A 13,672-nucleotide genomic window follows, 5' to 3' on the forward strand; every position below is an offset into this window, starting at 1 on the left:
GGCCCCTCTTCTGTGGAACCAGCTTCCAGTTTGGATTCAGGAGACAGACACTATCTCTACTTTCAAGATTAGGCTTCAAACTTTCCTATTTGCTAAAGCATATAGTTAGGGCTGGACCAGGTGACCCTGAATCCTCCCTTAGTTATGCTGCAATAGACGTAGGCTGCCGGGGGATTCCCATGATGCATTGAGTTTTTCCTTTCCAGTCACCTTTCTCACTCACTATGTGGCTGTGTCCCAATTAAGAGACTGCACGCTTGAAGTACGCATTTTAAGTGCGGTTACGTCACCGCCACGCGACGACGGCTGTTTTTTTTTTTAAACTTTATTTATCACATTATAGACATACAGTCAAGTAAAACAGGGATCATATAAAAGATAACATTGTGGTAGTACAATGAGGAACAGAAAGAGTGACAAAGACAGTGAGACAAAAGTGAGTACAAAAAATAAAATAAATTAAGGGGAACATAAATAAACAGAAGTTTGCAAGAGCCAAAATCAAGTTAGCAGTTTCAACGCGACGACGGCTGTCCCAATTCGAAGTGTACTCCAAATGCGCCGTTTTTTTTTTCTCCAAACTTTATTGAACTTATAAAGCGAACAGTCAGTCATTCCAGTTCAGTTTGTACAGTAGACATACAAGGCAAATAAGAGTAACAATATACAGCACAATGAAATAAGAAGGATAAATAAATAAAGGATAGAAAAGAAAAAAAGGGGGAATGTGACAGACTTCATAACAACTTTGTATTTGAAAGTTGTGACAGCTCATTCGTTAAACATTTCTGAATGAATTTCAATCAATGATAAACCTTTTTTATTGGAAGTTAATTTAAGAGAGTTTAAGTAATATTCAATTTCAATCAAAAACAAATTAAATGATGGGGTTGAGTTTTGAAATTTACATTTATGTGTGTGGAAGTTCCCTAATAAGATGGAGCGGCCGAAGAGTGAACTGTCAAAAGTACTGAATATGACGTCACTTATTTATGTGCGAATGTTTAATAATTAAAGTCAGTCATATATCCACAAACACAACAAGCTGAAAGTCAGTGATATATGTGTGTGTGTGTATATATATATATATACATACATATATATATGTATGTATATATATATATATATATGTATGTATATATATATATATATATGTATGTATATATATATATATATATATATATATATATATATATACATATACATATATATATATATATATATATATATATATATATATATATATATATATATATATATATATATATATATATACATATATATATATATATACATACATATATATATATATGTATGTATCTCATAATAATCTGACAATACTATAATATTGGCCATATTATATTTACATCACCACAGTGAGATGACTTTAGTCTCATGAACAACATTAACTAATTGTTGTTTACTAGCTGATCTGAAATGACTGTTCAGCACAGACATGAAGCCCAACAATCATGTTTACAGTCCCGTGGTCTCAGCCTCAGATACTCAACTAATCACAGTGATGTCATGACAAAAATGACCAACAAAACATTTTTCTGCTTCATTTCTGTCACACAAAGCTGTGGTTGCTAGGCAACCTGAACAGCGCGACGAAGCGTCCCATTTCACAAGCCTCTCACTTCCGCACTTCTCGTACTTATAGTACGAACCGTACGTAGTACGCGTAGTGTGCGTACTTCAAGCATGCAGTCTCTGAATTGGGACACAGCCTGTGTTAACAGACCTCTCAGCATTGAATCATATCTGTTATTAATCTGTTATTAATCTGTTATTAATCTCTGTCTCTCTTCCACAGAAAAACAGAAGCGTTGAGTTCAGGGCTTCTTAAAAGGAGGAAAAGTCACATGAAGTGAAAAAAAGCATTTTGACCTGTTTAAACTTTGCGTAGTGACTTACTGTCTCGTTTCAGAGCCACACAGTGTTTTCATCTCTGTTAATAACACAGACATTTTTCTTCCAGGCTTTATTCACTGTCAGACCTCAGAGCAGGACAACACAAACTCACGCTGACGGTTTTGTTTCTGCGGCTCCAGAAATGTCAGAGTTTATGTTTCTGAACTCAAAATTTAAACTTTATTAACAAAAGTGTTTAAGACAGGTTATAAAAAACATTTAAACTAGTGTTTGAGTCCATTCATTTAAAGTTCTACCTCAGCAACAGTACAATCAGCTGGTAACTCGGGTACTTTTAGAGTACTTTTACTCTGTGCTGCTCCTTCTGAAATATAAAGAAAGTATGCCGTATATACTGAGTACTTCTACTTTGGATACTCTGAGTACATGTTGCTGATTCTGAGTATTTTCACTCTGTTGGGCTCAGATGAAATATCAGAGTTTTCTTCTTCTGGAACTACTTTGTGTGGTGGATGAAGACGAGTCACTCGTTCACTTCCAGAGGCGGTAGAGTCCCAGAGCGATGGCGAGGCAGGAGAAGAGGGTGGCTGAGGAGGAGCAGAGCGTTCGATCAGCGTTACTGAAACAGTGAAAGTCAGGTCTTCATTCAAACCTCCAAATTAAAAACAGCAAAATTAGATTCTCGTGTTGCTGGAACTTTGATATAAATTCAGAGCCGACGTTTCTAAAGATGAGTTTGGTGTCTGAAGTTTGAAAGAAGCAAGTTCATCATCAGGTTTTAGCACGATAGAAATCAGGTTCTACGTGTGGTCGGAGCGCTGCGGCTCATCCACCTGTGGTGGCTGATGGGTAACAGTCCAGCTTCATGAGTGCTAACATGACGTGCTAACATGGCGTGCTAACGTGGCGTGCTAACGTGGCGTGCCACAGGGCGCGATTTTAGGACCATTTTTATTCCACCTTAAGGCGGCAGGTTTCAGGTTCCTGAGCCGTCAGTGCAGGAGCTCCACAGGGATCCGTTCATGGACCAAACTGTGATGGTTTTAGATCGTGTTCAGCCTTCAGTCCCATCAGGACGCGTCGCCTGCTGACATCACCGTACGATCTGTGACTTGTTACCTCACGCTGCATCATCAGATACGGCTAAACACAGGATGCTACGTCCTCTGATTTCACTGTAACGTTTTTATATGTAGACACTGAATCACACAGGCTGTACACAGCGTGTTGAGAAAGTATTTATACGCCGTGAACTTTGACACATTTAGTCAGAAAGTAGCAGATACCTGTGAAGTGGTACGAAGACGATACATGATGTCCAAATAAAAATGTGAAGTGTGTTTGTATCCAGCCCCTGTACTCAGTGCAATCAGCCCCCCGTAGAAGTCGCTTATTAGAGCAGCGGTCTCCAACCTTTTTTGCGCCACGGACCGGTTTATGCCCGACAATATTTTCACGGACCGGCCTTTAAGGTGTCGCGGATAAATACAACGAAATAAAACCAGTAAAACACAGGAAAACCGAGTAAACGATAACAAAATAACGCTGAAAACCAAACATTTCACACCTGAGCCTCAACTCTCGCGGCCCGGTACCAAACGACTCACGGACCGGTACCGGTCCGAGGCCCGGGGGTTGGGGCCCGCTGCTTTAGAGCACAGAGTCCACCTGTGTGTGATTTAGTCTCATTATAAACACACCTGCTCTGTGAAGGCCTCACAGGTTTGTTAGAGAGCATCAGTGAAGGCACCACACAGCTCAGGGATGAAGACGAGTTAGCTTATATAAAATATCCTGAGCTTTGAACATCTCTCTGTTCAATCCATCATCCAAAAATGGAAAAAGTTTCCTACAACTGCAAACCTACCAAGACACAGAGCGAGCACGGCGAGCACTGGTCAGAGAAGCTTCCACGAGGCCCACGGTCACTCTGGAGGAGCTGCAGAAACCCACAGCTCAGAGAGAGAGTCTGTCCACAGGACAACTGGAAGTCATGGACAGCACAGATCTATGTGGAGATATGGAAGAGTGGCAAGAAGAAGCCCTTGTTGACAGAAAGACATAAAAAGTCTCGTCTGCAGTTTGCCAGGAGTCGTGCAGGGACACAGCAAACTTGGGAGATGGTGCTCTGCTCAGACGAGACCAAAGCTCGAGGACTTGAGACTGGGAAGCCTCAACATACAGCAAGAGCTCCAGAGGGACCTGGATCAGAGTACTCGTGTTAGGACGGTCAAAGTCCAGACCTGAAGCCGACCGAGCGTCTGTGGCGACACTTAGAAACCGCTGTTCACAGACGCTCTGCGTCCGGTCTGGCTGAAGTCGAGCTGCTTTAAAACAAAGAACAGGCAGAAATGTAGCCTGCAGCTGCGCAGAGCTGGTGGAGACGAACCGCAAAGGAAACGTGGCTCAAAGTACGACACGGGCTGGATACAAACGCACACTGCGTGAAGCGTGCATCGTTTTCACACCACTTCAGTTATGTGCTGCTTTGTCACAGAAATTAAAGTTTGTGGTTGTAAAGTGACACAATGTGTAAAAGTTCACAGGGTAGCAACACACTTACACATGTACATACAGCTGCACTCTGTGTACTACAGCGCCCCCTGCTGTCCACACAGATAAGAAAACTGGTGTTTCTCTGAGGACAGATGTAAAATGTTGTGCTGACAGGCAGCGTCAGACTAAAGTGTTCGTCTTCACGCCATCGCAGACGCACAGAAGCACGGCTGCCGTCTCACCTGCCAGGTAGCGGATCGTCTGCAGTTTCAGGGACTCCAGCAGCGTCTTCAGCGAGGCCACCTGCAGGTCCAGCTTCCTGTTGATCTCCATGTTGTCGTTTTCCAGCTCGGATCTCTGAGCACGAGACACACGTGATGTGATGTCATCAGTTAAAACAACCAATGGCCCTGCAGAGCTACAAACCAACGGGTACTTTACAGCATCAGTACTGCAGCTGTTGTTTTCACCTTGTGATGAAAGTCTGACGTGGCCTCCATCAGCTTCTTCTCCTGCTCAGTGAACTGAGACAAAAACATGAAAGCAGCTTCAGAGACGCGTCACGTGCCCACCTTCCTTTAAATTTACCCAAACGGAACCTTTAAGCAGCCGAGGCGAGTGGCGAGCGGCCGGACGAACCGCCCGATGCGTTTTGCTAAAGCTCCGCTGTTCCTGTGGTAAATTCCTCGCGAGCCTCACCATGTCGGAGACCCTGCTCCTCTCCAGGTTGATGTCCAGTTTGGTTTCTGCCATCATTTTCTTGCTCTCCTCCTGGAGATAAAACACATCAGCAGACACGTCGTGTTACAGCAGGGACCTCACCCAGGGTCTGGATGTTTCAGCCTGGTCAAGCCCACATGGGATCATCACTCTCACCTTCAGCCGGTTCTGGAGCTGCTCCAGCTCTCGCTTCATTTTCTGCAGGAACAAAAAGATTTTTAGAAAGTCGGGACGCTGCAGAGACGATCCAGAACAACCTGCAGATGCTTTTGTCTCTTTGTTAATCTAAAGACTAGGACGAGAGTCCAGCACGTGTAACATCATCAGACACATTGTGGCTGATTGTGACGCAGAAGAGGACCGAGAACAGAGCCCTGTGGGACGCCTGCACCAACTCTTCTTCTTCTTTAGTCCTAACCCGGAGTTATGGTCCCAGGAACCAGAAGCTTCATTACGTCCATTAAGGTGCACTGACAGGTCGAAATGTGAGCTCCACCATCAGCTGATGAACTTCCTACAAAAACTTCCACATATTTAACAAATCCGAGTAACACCCTAACTGTGACAGACTCGAGGAGGTGTCCAGATGTTAGGCAGGAATAATGGACGATTGGAGAAACTGAGAAGTAAAGCCGACGTACCGTGTTCTCCGATCGCAGGTTAGCGAACTCGCTCTTCTCCAGGATCACCATGTCCTTCCTGACGGAGTCCAGGTGAGCCATGATCTGCTGCAGGGCGATCTCCTAAAGAAAGAAAAGTCTGTAACTCTGTGGAAACAGCTCGAGGGTGGAGCTCGTCTCTGGTTCCCACCTGATGGGATTTGGTCACCATGTCTTTGTAAACGACATCCATGTTGGCCGTGGCGAGAGTGACCAGAGCTGAGACGATCAACTCCGCCTGGTTCTTCTCGAAACCTGCACAAAAATATTCGATGAGCACTCCGTGCTACAGCCGGTACTACACGCCGACACGCCTGACAGTGACCTCACCGCTGCTCTGCAGCTCTGTGACCATGGCGTGGGAATCGAACGTCAGTTTGCGCTGCTCCAGCGGCGTCAGCTCAACCTTCCTCACATCGAAGGTCGTCAGCGGGGCCCCCACATGGAGACCTTTAAAACACACACACACAGGCCACGCCCCTAACAATGCAGACATTAAACTTTGATACAATTTAACCAGGTGAGCTAGATCACAGTGTAAACGCTTCTGGAGCTGGACTCTGATTGGCTGTCCTTCATTACTGACTGGGTCCAGATTTATGACCGAAGTATGAACTAGTAAACACAGAAACGTCACAGTGACCGGAAACCAGCGTGTCTGCGGTGATTTGGTGAGTCTGTCAGATTTTTGGGGTCCTCTGCTTCAGCCTCACCTCTCCACGTGACCACCCGCTGCCGGAAACACCTCCTCATGAGCACGTTCATCCCGGAAGCTGCTGTGATTTCAGAGTTTTTGTGACGTTTACTTACAAACTTTGAGTGTTTACGCACAAATACACACAGCGCTCACAAACCGGAAACTGTCACACCGAGGAAGGAGCAGGCCCTACCCATGCTGCATTCAGGGACTGTGGGTCACAGAAAACACCGTGACAGTTGAGGAGACAGCGCCCCCGGCTGGTGCAGACTGGTGAGGGTGTCAGCGCCGTCGGTGCTTCTTCAGTTTGAACTGAAGCACTCAGATGTTTACATGCAACAAACTTTATGCAAAAACAGTTAAAGATGATGAAATATGACAGATCAGTGTATTTGCTGGAAGTGTTCAGATATTAATTTGCCATGAGCAGGACGAGTCCATCAGAGGGACTGCTCAAAGACAGAGGCTGACGTGGTTTGGACATCTACAGAGGAGACAGGGTGGAGGCAGGAGGAGGAGAGGAGGAGCTCAGGGGAGGTTCATGGATGTAGTGAAGGAGGACATGCAGAGGGTTGGTGTGACAGAGGAGGATGCTGGGATAGAGGAGATGGAGGTGGATGATCAGATGTGGTGCAGAAAGAGGAACTAAGGGACAAAAAGTCTAAGAACATTTAAGAAAAGAGAAGTAAAATCAGAAATTACAAAACTATTTAAAAACAGAAATAAAGAGAAGTTTAAATAGTTTTCATTTTCTTCTCTGAAACTTAAGTTTTTCTTTTAATGAACTGAAAGGTTTTAAACGCGGGAGGAAACTTCAGTGTGTGACGTTTAAGTCTAGCACAGACGAAGCTCAGAATTCCGACTTTACCTGTCGACATTTAAAGCATCATTATAAAAGCGAACTTTTTTTTTTTTTACATAAATATCTAAACAAAACCGAAACAGGACTGAGGACTCTGTTCAAACTCTGTTAAAAAAAAAAACAACAACAACAAATAATTAAAGTTCACTGAGGAACTGTCCTCCTCGGCTTTGTCAATAAAGTTTGAAGCAGACGTCAGCAGGCCGACTGTCATGGCGGCGGACAGCTGCAGCTGGTTCTCGGCGTTAGCTGTGGGAGTTTCTCTGCTGAAGTGCTTCTTCATCAGCGCGTAGTGAGTCCCAAGTCTTCCTCAGTGTCACCGCGGTTATTAGCCACGTTAACGTCATTTCCTGTACGCGATAACAGTGAGGGGTCTGCGCGGGTGCGTGCGGGAAGCTGTGCGCGGATGAGATCGTTTAGTGTGACTTCGTGTGAAATCCGAGTTTGTTTGAACTTGAACCCGAGCCGTCATCAGCTGCAGGCTGGGCTTCAGGGATACGCCGTTTTTCTTTAGAGCTTCGTTTTGGCGCTGCTTGATGACGTTTCACACAGGTGATTGACCGTACAGGTACACCCGGGATGCAACGGGCGTCATAAGTCACTCTGCCGGGTCTACTGAGCTTTAATGAGTGTCAGGAGGCTCAGAGCCCGCGAACGTCTCATGAAGCGCAGTGCCGCGTCTGTGAGGACCGGATCCCTGCGGGAAATCTCCCGATTAAAACCATCGCGCGTGTCTTTCTGTGAGCACAGCGGATGAATCGGATCTTTTTAAATAAGCGGAGTCAGTTTAAAACACTGACACATTCGGCATGAATCCAGCCCAGCTAACACCTCTGTGCTCTGTAAAACACCTAATAAAGGGGTCCACAGTGTACTGAGAGGTGAGCCGGTGACCTTTAACCCTGAGACATGTGACCTTTGTGTCCATGTGAAGTTAAGAAATGAGAGTGTTTGAGTACATTAGCTCAGATTGATCCTCTGACAGTTGAGGTGTTACTGACAGAGCGCACACCTGCTGTCCTTGAGATGAACATGTGTATGGTCACTGTTGGTGCAGGTGGTGCTCCTCAGGTGGAGGTCAAACGTGTTTAAAGCTGAAGCCTCTATCTGTCCAGCTTGGTCTGTTAAACTGGTGTGTGTGTGTGTGTGTGTGTCTTCAGCCGGTCGACGGACTTTGAGGTGCACAGGAACTGGTTGGCCATCACGCACAGCCTGCCCGTGTCCAGGTGGTACTATGAGGTGAGGGAGGAGGAGCCCACACTCACCTGTAAAATAAAAGCACCTGTGGGAGGCGGTGGGAAAGCTCGCTGATGTTTCACGAGGCGCTTTCTCTCCTGCAGAACACGTCCGAGTGGACCCTGGACTACCCGCCGCTGTTCGCCTGGTTCGAGTTCGGGCTGTCTCAGGTGGCGCGCAGCTTTGACGCAAACATGCTGCAGGTGGAGAACCTGAACTACGCCAGCCCGGCCACGGTGCTGTTCCAGAGGCTGTCGGTGATCGTCACCGACGTGGTTTTCATCTACGCCGCCAGAGAGTGAGTGTGTCCCCGGGAAACAGCTGGAGCTTCTGACACAGCTGTTTCCTGCGTCCTGATTGGCTCTGTCCTCCTCCTCCAGGTGCTGCAGGTGCGTTCGGGAGCCAAAGGGATCTCGGGACATTTTGAGCCAGCCGTCCTTCGTCCTGGCCGTGCTGCTGCTGTGGAACTTCGGCCTCCTCCTCGTCGATCGTATCCTGCAGCTCTGCCTGTGCATTAAACTGCCGGCCTCCGCGCGGCGGCGGCGTGAACGCCACCCTGGAAAAGTTTTTAATGCGGTCAGAGGGAAACGGAGCTGAACGCGTCCTGCTCAACATCCACTAATCTGACATTTAAAGAACAATTAGGTGTTTGTCATGAACTCTTTACAGTGAAGCAAGGCTGTAATCCCACTAATTAAGTGTGCCTATGCCAAAAGGCACACTTATTACTATTGCTCGGATTTATTATTCTTATTATTATTAAGTGTGCCTATGCCAAAAGGCGAACTGAATTTCAGGTAAGACGTTATTAACTGCACTCTATTTGGGTCAGATATAAACCGAGTTTAGGTGTAGTTTATTTTCGTTGTGCTGACAGTTACAATAACTGTACTGCGTGCTAGCTAGCACGACGGAGTTTCTATACAGCTGTGCGCGCTAAGTTACTGATTTTGAACTTTATGACAGCCTCCCCTATTTTCAGGCGAGAATGTAGGGGTGTAAACTTCAAATATCTGCTCGTTTTATCAAGAAGTCCCATATTTTATCAAGAAGTCCCATATCTCTCACGATGTTACTGCTAGCGCCGCATGGCAGCTAGCTGGCTAGGGCGGCTTGGCTGACACCTAGGCCGGGCTGACTGATACCCAGGCCCGCTCACGCTCACGTTTCACCGCCGCATGGCAGCTAGCCGGCTAGCTGGCTAGCGCGGCTTGGCTGCCACCCAGGTCGGGCTGGCTGACACCCAGGCTGGGCTGGCTGACACCCAGGCCCGCTCACGCTGTCGTGTCACCCCTAGTCTTTCGTGATGACTCTTGGTTGGCTGCTGGACTTATTTTTCATTTATATGGGCTGGTGATTCAGTATGAGTGTCCGGTGAACTGAATGTCAGGTAAGACGTTATGTATATGTAAGGTAGTGACTGGAATAAGTCACAAGGTGTCGCTGTTGAGCTGCATATATGTTGTAAATTTTAGCAATTTTGACCATTTGTCCTCTGCAAGGACACCGTAGTTCAGATTTCTCGTTCGCGTGGGCGCCATCTTGGTTCAGTGTTTACTGTGATGTGCAAAGGTAAGCACTGTCAGTGGCGAACTGCATTGGTTTTGTTTAAAAATAAGTGTTCCACTGTGTAAAATAGCGGTTTGTCATTTAAGCCGAGCATATATTTTGTTTATTGAGAGGTTCAGGTATTGTCTGATGAGAGTATGAGACAAAGATATACTTTTCTTTCTTACACTCATATAAAATATTTAGCTTTTATTAAATAGATAACTGAATCTTACAACCAAAGTTTGTATAATAATACACAAGATTGGCTGTAGACCATTGTTAATCATTCAGAACACTGTGTAAAAATAACAAAAAACAAAAAGTGAATGAAAAGTGCATAAATATTTATTTTACGTGTTTGATGTGTGTGGCAGGGCGTGGTCTGCAGTGCCGCTGCAGGGGAGGTGGACCCACCTCAGCGGCATCTGCAGACCACGCCTCTCAGGTGTAAAGTCTGTGCTCTCTCTGCTTGTGTTTTTTTTTTTTTTTTTTTGTGTATGTGTCGGGCTGTGAGATGAAAAGCTACAGCCGGCTGTGTGGGTACAGCAACTATGTGTGAAAAGTGGTCCATAACGTAATGCTTCAAAGTGTGTTCATGCAAACATTGTCGGGTCTGCTTATGAACCTCTGCACACAGCGTCTACAAATTGGGGCTGTACGAAGTCACCTCATCTTTACACAAAACTGTAAGCTGTTATCTGTGAGGCGCGAGCGGTGTTTGGTTTTACCATAGTTCATGGTGGAGAATGGCTGCTCTGCTGAGTTTTGCTCTCTGTAGCCATTTGAATGGCAAACTATATTGATTAGCGGCGGCATAGGCACACTTAAAATTTCTTCAGAAATTTTCGCTTTCTAGTTACACCAAATCTATTTAAGGTGACAAAGTGACGACATTTACATGGAGCAATCCGTCAGCCTGAGCAGTTTCAGCCTGTGATAAAAAGCTCCATCGTCTCTATGCTTGTGTCGTGGATGTTGTGTTCCTAATGTTTTGGTCGAGTGCTGGTTTTTCCTTCACTCCCACCTCAGATATTCACTTCCAGTATAACGGCTTCCTGTTCGGGTTCCTGCTGCTGTCGGTGGCCAAACACCTGCAGGTACAAGCTGTGCTCACACTCAGCTGCCTTCATCCTGAGACTCTCCCAAGCAGCTTAGCGTGATTCACAGCTCAGAATAAGCCTCATTCTCTGTCTGAAATGAGCAGTTTTAGCTCCTCCCCCAAGTGGGTGGAGAATCTGTCCTCTCTCTGTGACATCATACAGTTCCAAGAGTAGAAAAAAGTGATTGTGACGCATCGCCTGTGTGATTCAGTCTCAGCACCTGCAGGGGGCGCTGCTGTTCGCCTTCCTGCTCAACCTGAAGCACATCTACCTGTACGTGGCCCCAGCGTACGGCGTCTACCTGCTGAGGAGTTACTGCTTCACTCAGGACAACAAAGGTGAGGTCCAGCCCATGGCTCCTCCTGCTGGTGTGAGTGGGTACTGCGTCTGTGCCGGACTACTGACCACGTGTTTATTTTGCAGACGGCTCCATCAGGTGGTCGAGTTTCAGCCTGCTGCGCCTGCTGGCTCTGGGCGCCATCGTGACCTCTGTCTGCGCTCTGTCCTTTGGCCCTTTCATCGCCATGGTGAGAGGTCACCGCAGTGTTTGTTTTTTTTGTTTGTTTTGTTTTTTACTGAAGGTCGCTCGACGGCGCCGTGACCTGACGATGCTCGTTTGCCTTTCAGGGGCAGCTCCCTCAGGTGCTCTCCAGGCTCTTCCCCTTTAAGCGTGGTCTCTGTCACGCCTACTGGGCGCCGAACATCTGGGCGCTGTACAACGTGCTGGACAAAACCCTGGCGGTGCTCGGTGAGGCTCCGCCCCCTCTGTTTACAGGACATTAAAACCACGCGTCATGATGTGGAGGAGGCGGATGGAGGTCTGAGCGCTCTGTTTTTTTTTTTTTTTCCTCCAGGTGTTCGCCTGAAGCTGCTCGAGGAGGCGGAGCTTCCCCTGGCGTCCATGACAGGCGGGTTGGTTCAGGAGTTTGAGCACTCGGTCCTTCCCTCCGTGACGCCCGCTGTCACGCTCGTCTGCACGCTGCTGTCCATCCTGGTGAGTCGAGCTGGACGCTGAGACCCTGAGCTGAACCCGATTGTGTTCACGTGTGGGTGTGGTCACGCTTTAACGCCCGATCTCCTCCTCTTCTCTGAAGCCGGCGGCGGCATCCATCTGGCTCCGCCCTCGCGGTGCTCGGGGCTTCCTACGCTGCCTGCTGCTCTGCGCTCTGGGCTCCTTCATGTTTGGCTGGCATGTCCACGAGAAGGCCATCCTCATCGCCATCCTTCCCCTCAGGTGAGCGCCGACCCGTCCTGTCACATGATGATGTCATCAGCTGACGGTGCGGTTTGAACGATTTCGCCTTGTTTCTCTTCCCGCAGCATCCTGGCGGTGGAGAACAGAGAGGATGCTGGGATCTTCCTGATCCTGACCACCACAGGTCACTACTCCCTGTTCCCGCTGCTCTTCACGCCCGCAGGTAAACAGGAAGTAGTTTAATCATTACGTTTGTTCGGCTAGCAGAAACGCGCGAGAGCGCCGCTCGCCAGGGGCTCCAGCGTGCAACAGACTCAACATTACTGCGTTTAGATGATGATGATGATGATGGTGTGTTTTTCAGAGCTGCCCTTTAAGGTGGCGCTCATGCTGATGTTCAGCATCTTCTCCTTCACTGCTCTCAGAAAGCTCCACAGGTAAACACAAACACTACTACAGTATCAGTGTAGTTACTACTTGGATACCTTAAAGTACTTTACTTTTAGTATTTTAGAAGTAATCGGATTACTCTGCCCTCAGTGCTCAGGGGTTTCTGCTCCATCCTCTGGAGGTTATCTACCTGCTGGGGTTGGTTGCCGTGGCGACCGCCTGTGAGGTTGTCTTCCCGCTGTCGCCGTGGCAGCAGAGGCTGCCCTTCCTCCCCCTGCTGGTGACTTCAGTGTACTGCGCCATGGGAGTTTGTTACGCCTTCCTGCGCCTGTATGCCAGCCTGCTGCTGCAACGGGAGGACAAGCCTAAACTGCTGTGACACGTCGCGGGTTCGATCCCCAATACCTCTGCCTCCGAGCAAGGCACCGACATGACTGCTCACGGGGACGGGTGGCAGGAAGTGGCTGAAAGTGAGCTGAGGATGCAGCAGGAGGCGCTCTGAGACGTCCTCTGAGCAGCAGTGAGAGGAGCTGAAGCTCTGACAGAGGCTGGAGCTGCGAGGAAGAACCCAACTGTTACTCCACCCAAAACTGCAGAAAGGGCGAGCGGCAGTGAGAGAGTCGTGTTGGTGCAAAGAACTCGAGTGGACCAAAAGCTGCACCCACAATGTTTTTAGCAGCTTTGTCTGATTGTTTAATAAAAAGATGAACAAATCTGTGTGTGTGTGTGTGTGTTGCACTCTGACTTTGATAAAGGGCCAAAGATTCAGATGTTGTTCCCTCAGCAGGTCTGAGTTTGGCATCCTGCTGTATAAGAACTCCTCGTTTGTGTATTCATTTGTCCAAAGGCACAACCACTTATCAACTACTCACAAAAGCACAGCGCTCATCT

At 47.4% G+C, this 13,672-nt stretch overlaps 2 protein-coding genes across 4 annotated transcripts; one reads left to right on the forward strand and one right to left on the reverse strand.

Moving 5' to 3' along the window:
- Positions 1-1,335: 1,335 nt before the first annotated feature.
- ccdc90b (coiled-coil domain containing 90B) lies at positions 1,336-7,753 on the reverse strand. Of its 2 annotated transcripts, XM_086308007.1 has the most exons (9): positions 6,464-7,172; positions 6,081-6,200; positions 5,902-6,005; positions 5,733-5,834; positions 5,248-5,289; positions 5,071-5,142; positions 4,842-4,895; positions 4,614-4,728; positions 1,336-2,462 (listed from the first exon to the last, which is right to left on the reverse strand). In XM_086308007.1, exons 1-9 carry the CDS (start codon positions 6,513-6,515, stop codon positions 2,407-2,409), a joined length of 717 nt encoding a protein of 238 aa, XP_086164133.1. In that variant the 5' UTR covers positions 6,516-7,172; the 3' UTR covers positions 1,336-2,406. The 2 variants fall into 2 exon arrangements, with proteins under 2 accessions (XP_086164133.1, XP_086164134.1); XM_086308008.1 differs by lacking the exon at positions 1,336-2,462 and having other exon boundaries at positions 4,651-4,728; positions 4,971-5,142; positions 6,464-7,753.
- Positions 7,478-13,514, forward strand: alg8 (ALG8 alpha-1,3-glucosyltransferase). Of its 2 annotated transcripts, none has more exons than XM_086308004.1 (13): positions 7,478-7,601; positions 8,470-8,548; positions 8,650-8,843; positions 8,926-9,035; positions 11,126-11,193; positions 11,408-11,534; positions 11,620-11,723; positions 11,824-11,944; positions 12,051-12,190; positions 12,291-12,430; positions 12,517-12,614; positions 12,756-12,828; positions 12,932-13,514. In XM_086308004.1, exons 1-13 carry the CDS (start codon positions 7,522-7,524, stop codon positions 13,158-13,160), a joined length of 1,563 nt encoding a protein of 520 aa, XP_086164130.1. In that variant the 5' UTR covers positions 7,478-7,521; the 3' UTR covers positions 13,161-13,514. The 2 variants fall into 2 exon arrangements, with proteins under 2 accessions (XP_086164130.1, XP_086164132.1); XM_086308006.1 differs by lacking the exon at positions 7,478-7,601 and adding an exon at positions 7,663-8,190.
- The last annotated feature ends 158 nt before the right edge of the window (positions 13,515-13,672 follow it).

The sequence above is a fragment of the Aulonocara sp. 'chitande type north' Nkhata Bay genome, linkage group LG10, assembly GCF_057382095.1.
Source record: "Aulonocara sp. 'chitande type north' Nkhata Bay isolate Kocher_YH1m ecotype deep benthic linkage group LG10, A_spYH_male_GT1.1, whole genome shotgun sequence".
NCBI classification, from domain to species: domain Eukaryota; kingdom Metazoa; phylum Chordata; class Actinopteri; order Cichliformes; family Cichlidae; genus Aulonocara; species Aulonocara sp. 'chitande type north' Nkhata Bay.

Coding starts and splice junctions, on each gene's coding strand:
- ccdc90b (XM_086308007.1), bottom strand. CDS start 6,515: ATGAACGTGCTCATGAGGAGGTGTTTCCGGCAGCGGGTGGTCACGTGG. Junction 5,290..5,732: donor ACCTGCGATCGGAGAACACG/GTACGTCGGCTT, acceptor TTGTTCCTGCAG/AAAATGAAGCGAGAGCTGGA. Junction 4,896..5,070: donor GGAGCAGGGTCTCCGACATG/GTGAGGCTCGCG, acceptor TTTTTGTCTCAG/TTCACTGAGCAGGAGAAGAA.
- alg8 (XM_086308004.1), top strand. CDS start 7,522: ATGGCGGCGGACAGCTGCAGCTGGTTCTCGGCGTTAGCTGTGGGAGTT. Junction 11,535..11,619: donor CTTCACTCAGGACAACAAAG/GTGAGGTCCAGC, acceptor TTTATTTTGCAG/ACGGCTCCATCAGGTGGTCG. Junction 12,191..12,290: donor GCACGCTGCTGTCCATCCTG/GTGAGTCGAGCT, acceptor TCTTCTCTGAAG/CCGGCGGCGGCATCCATCTG.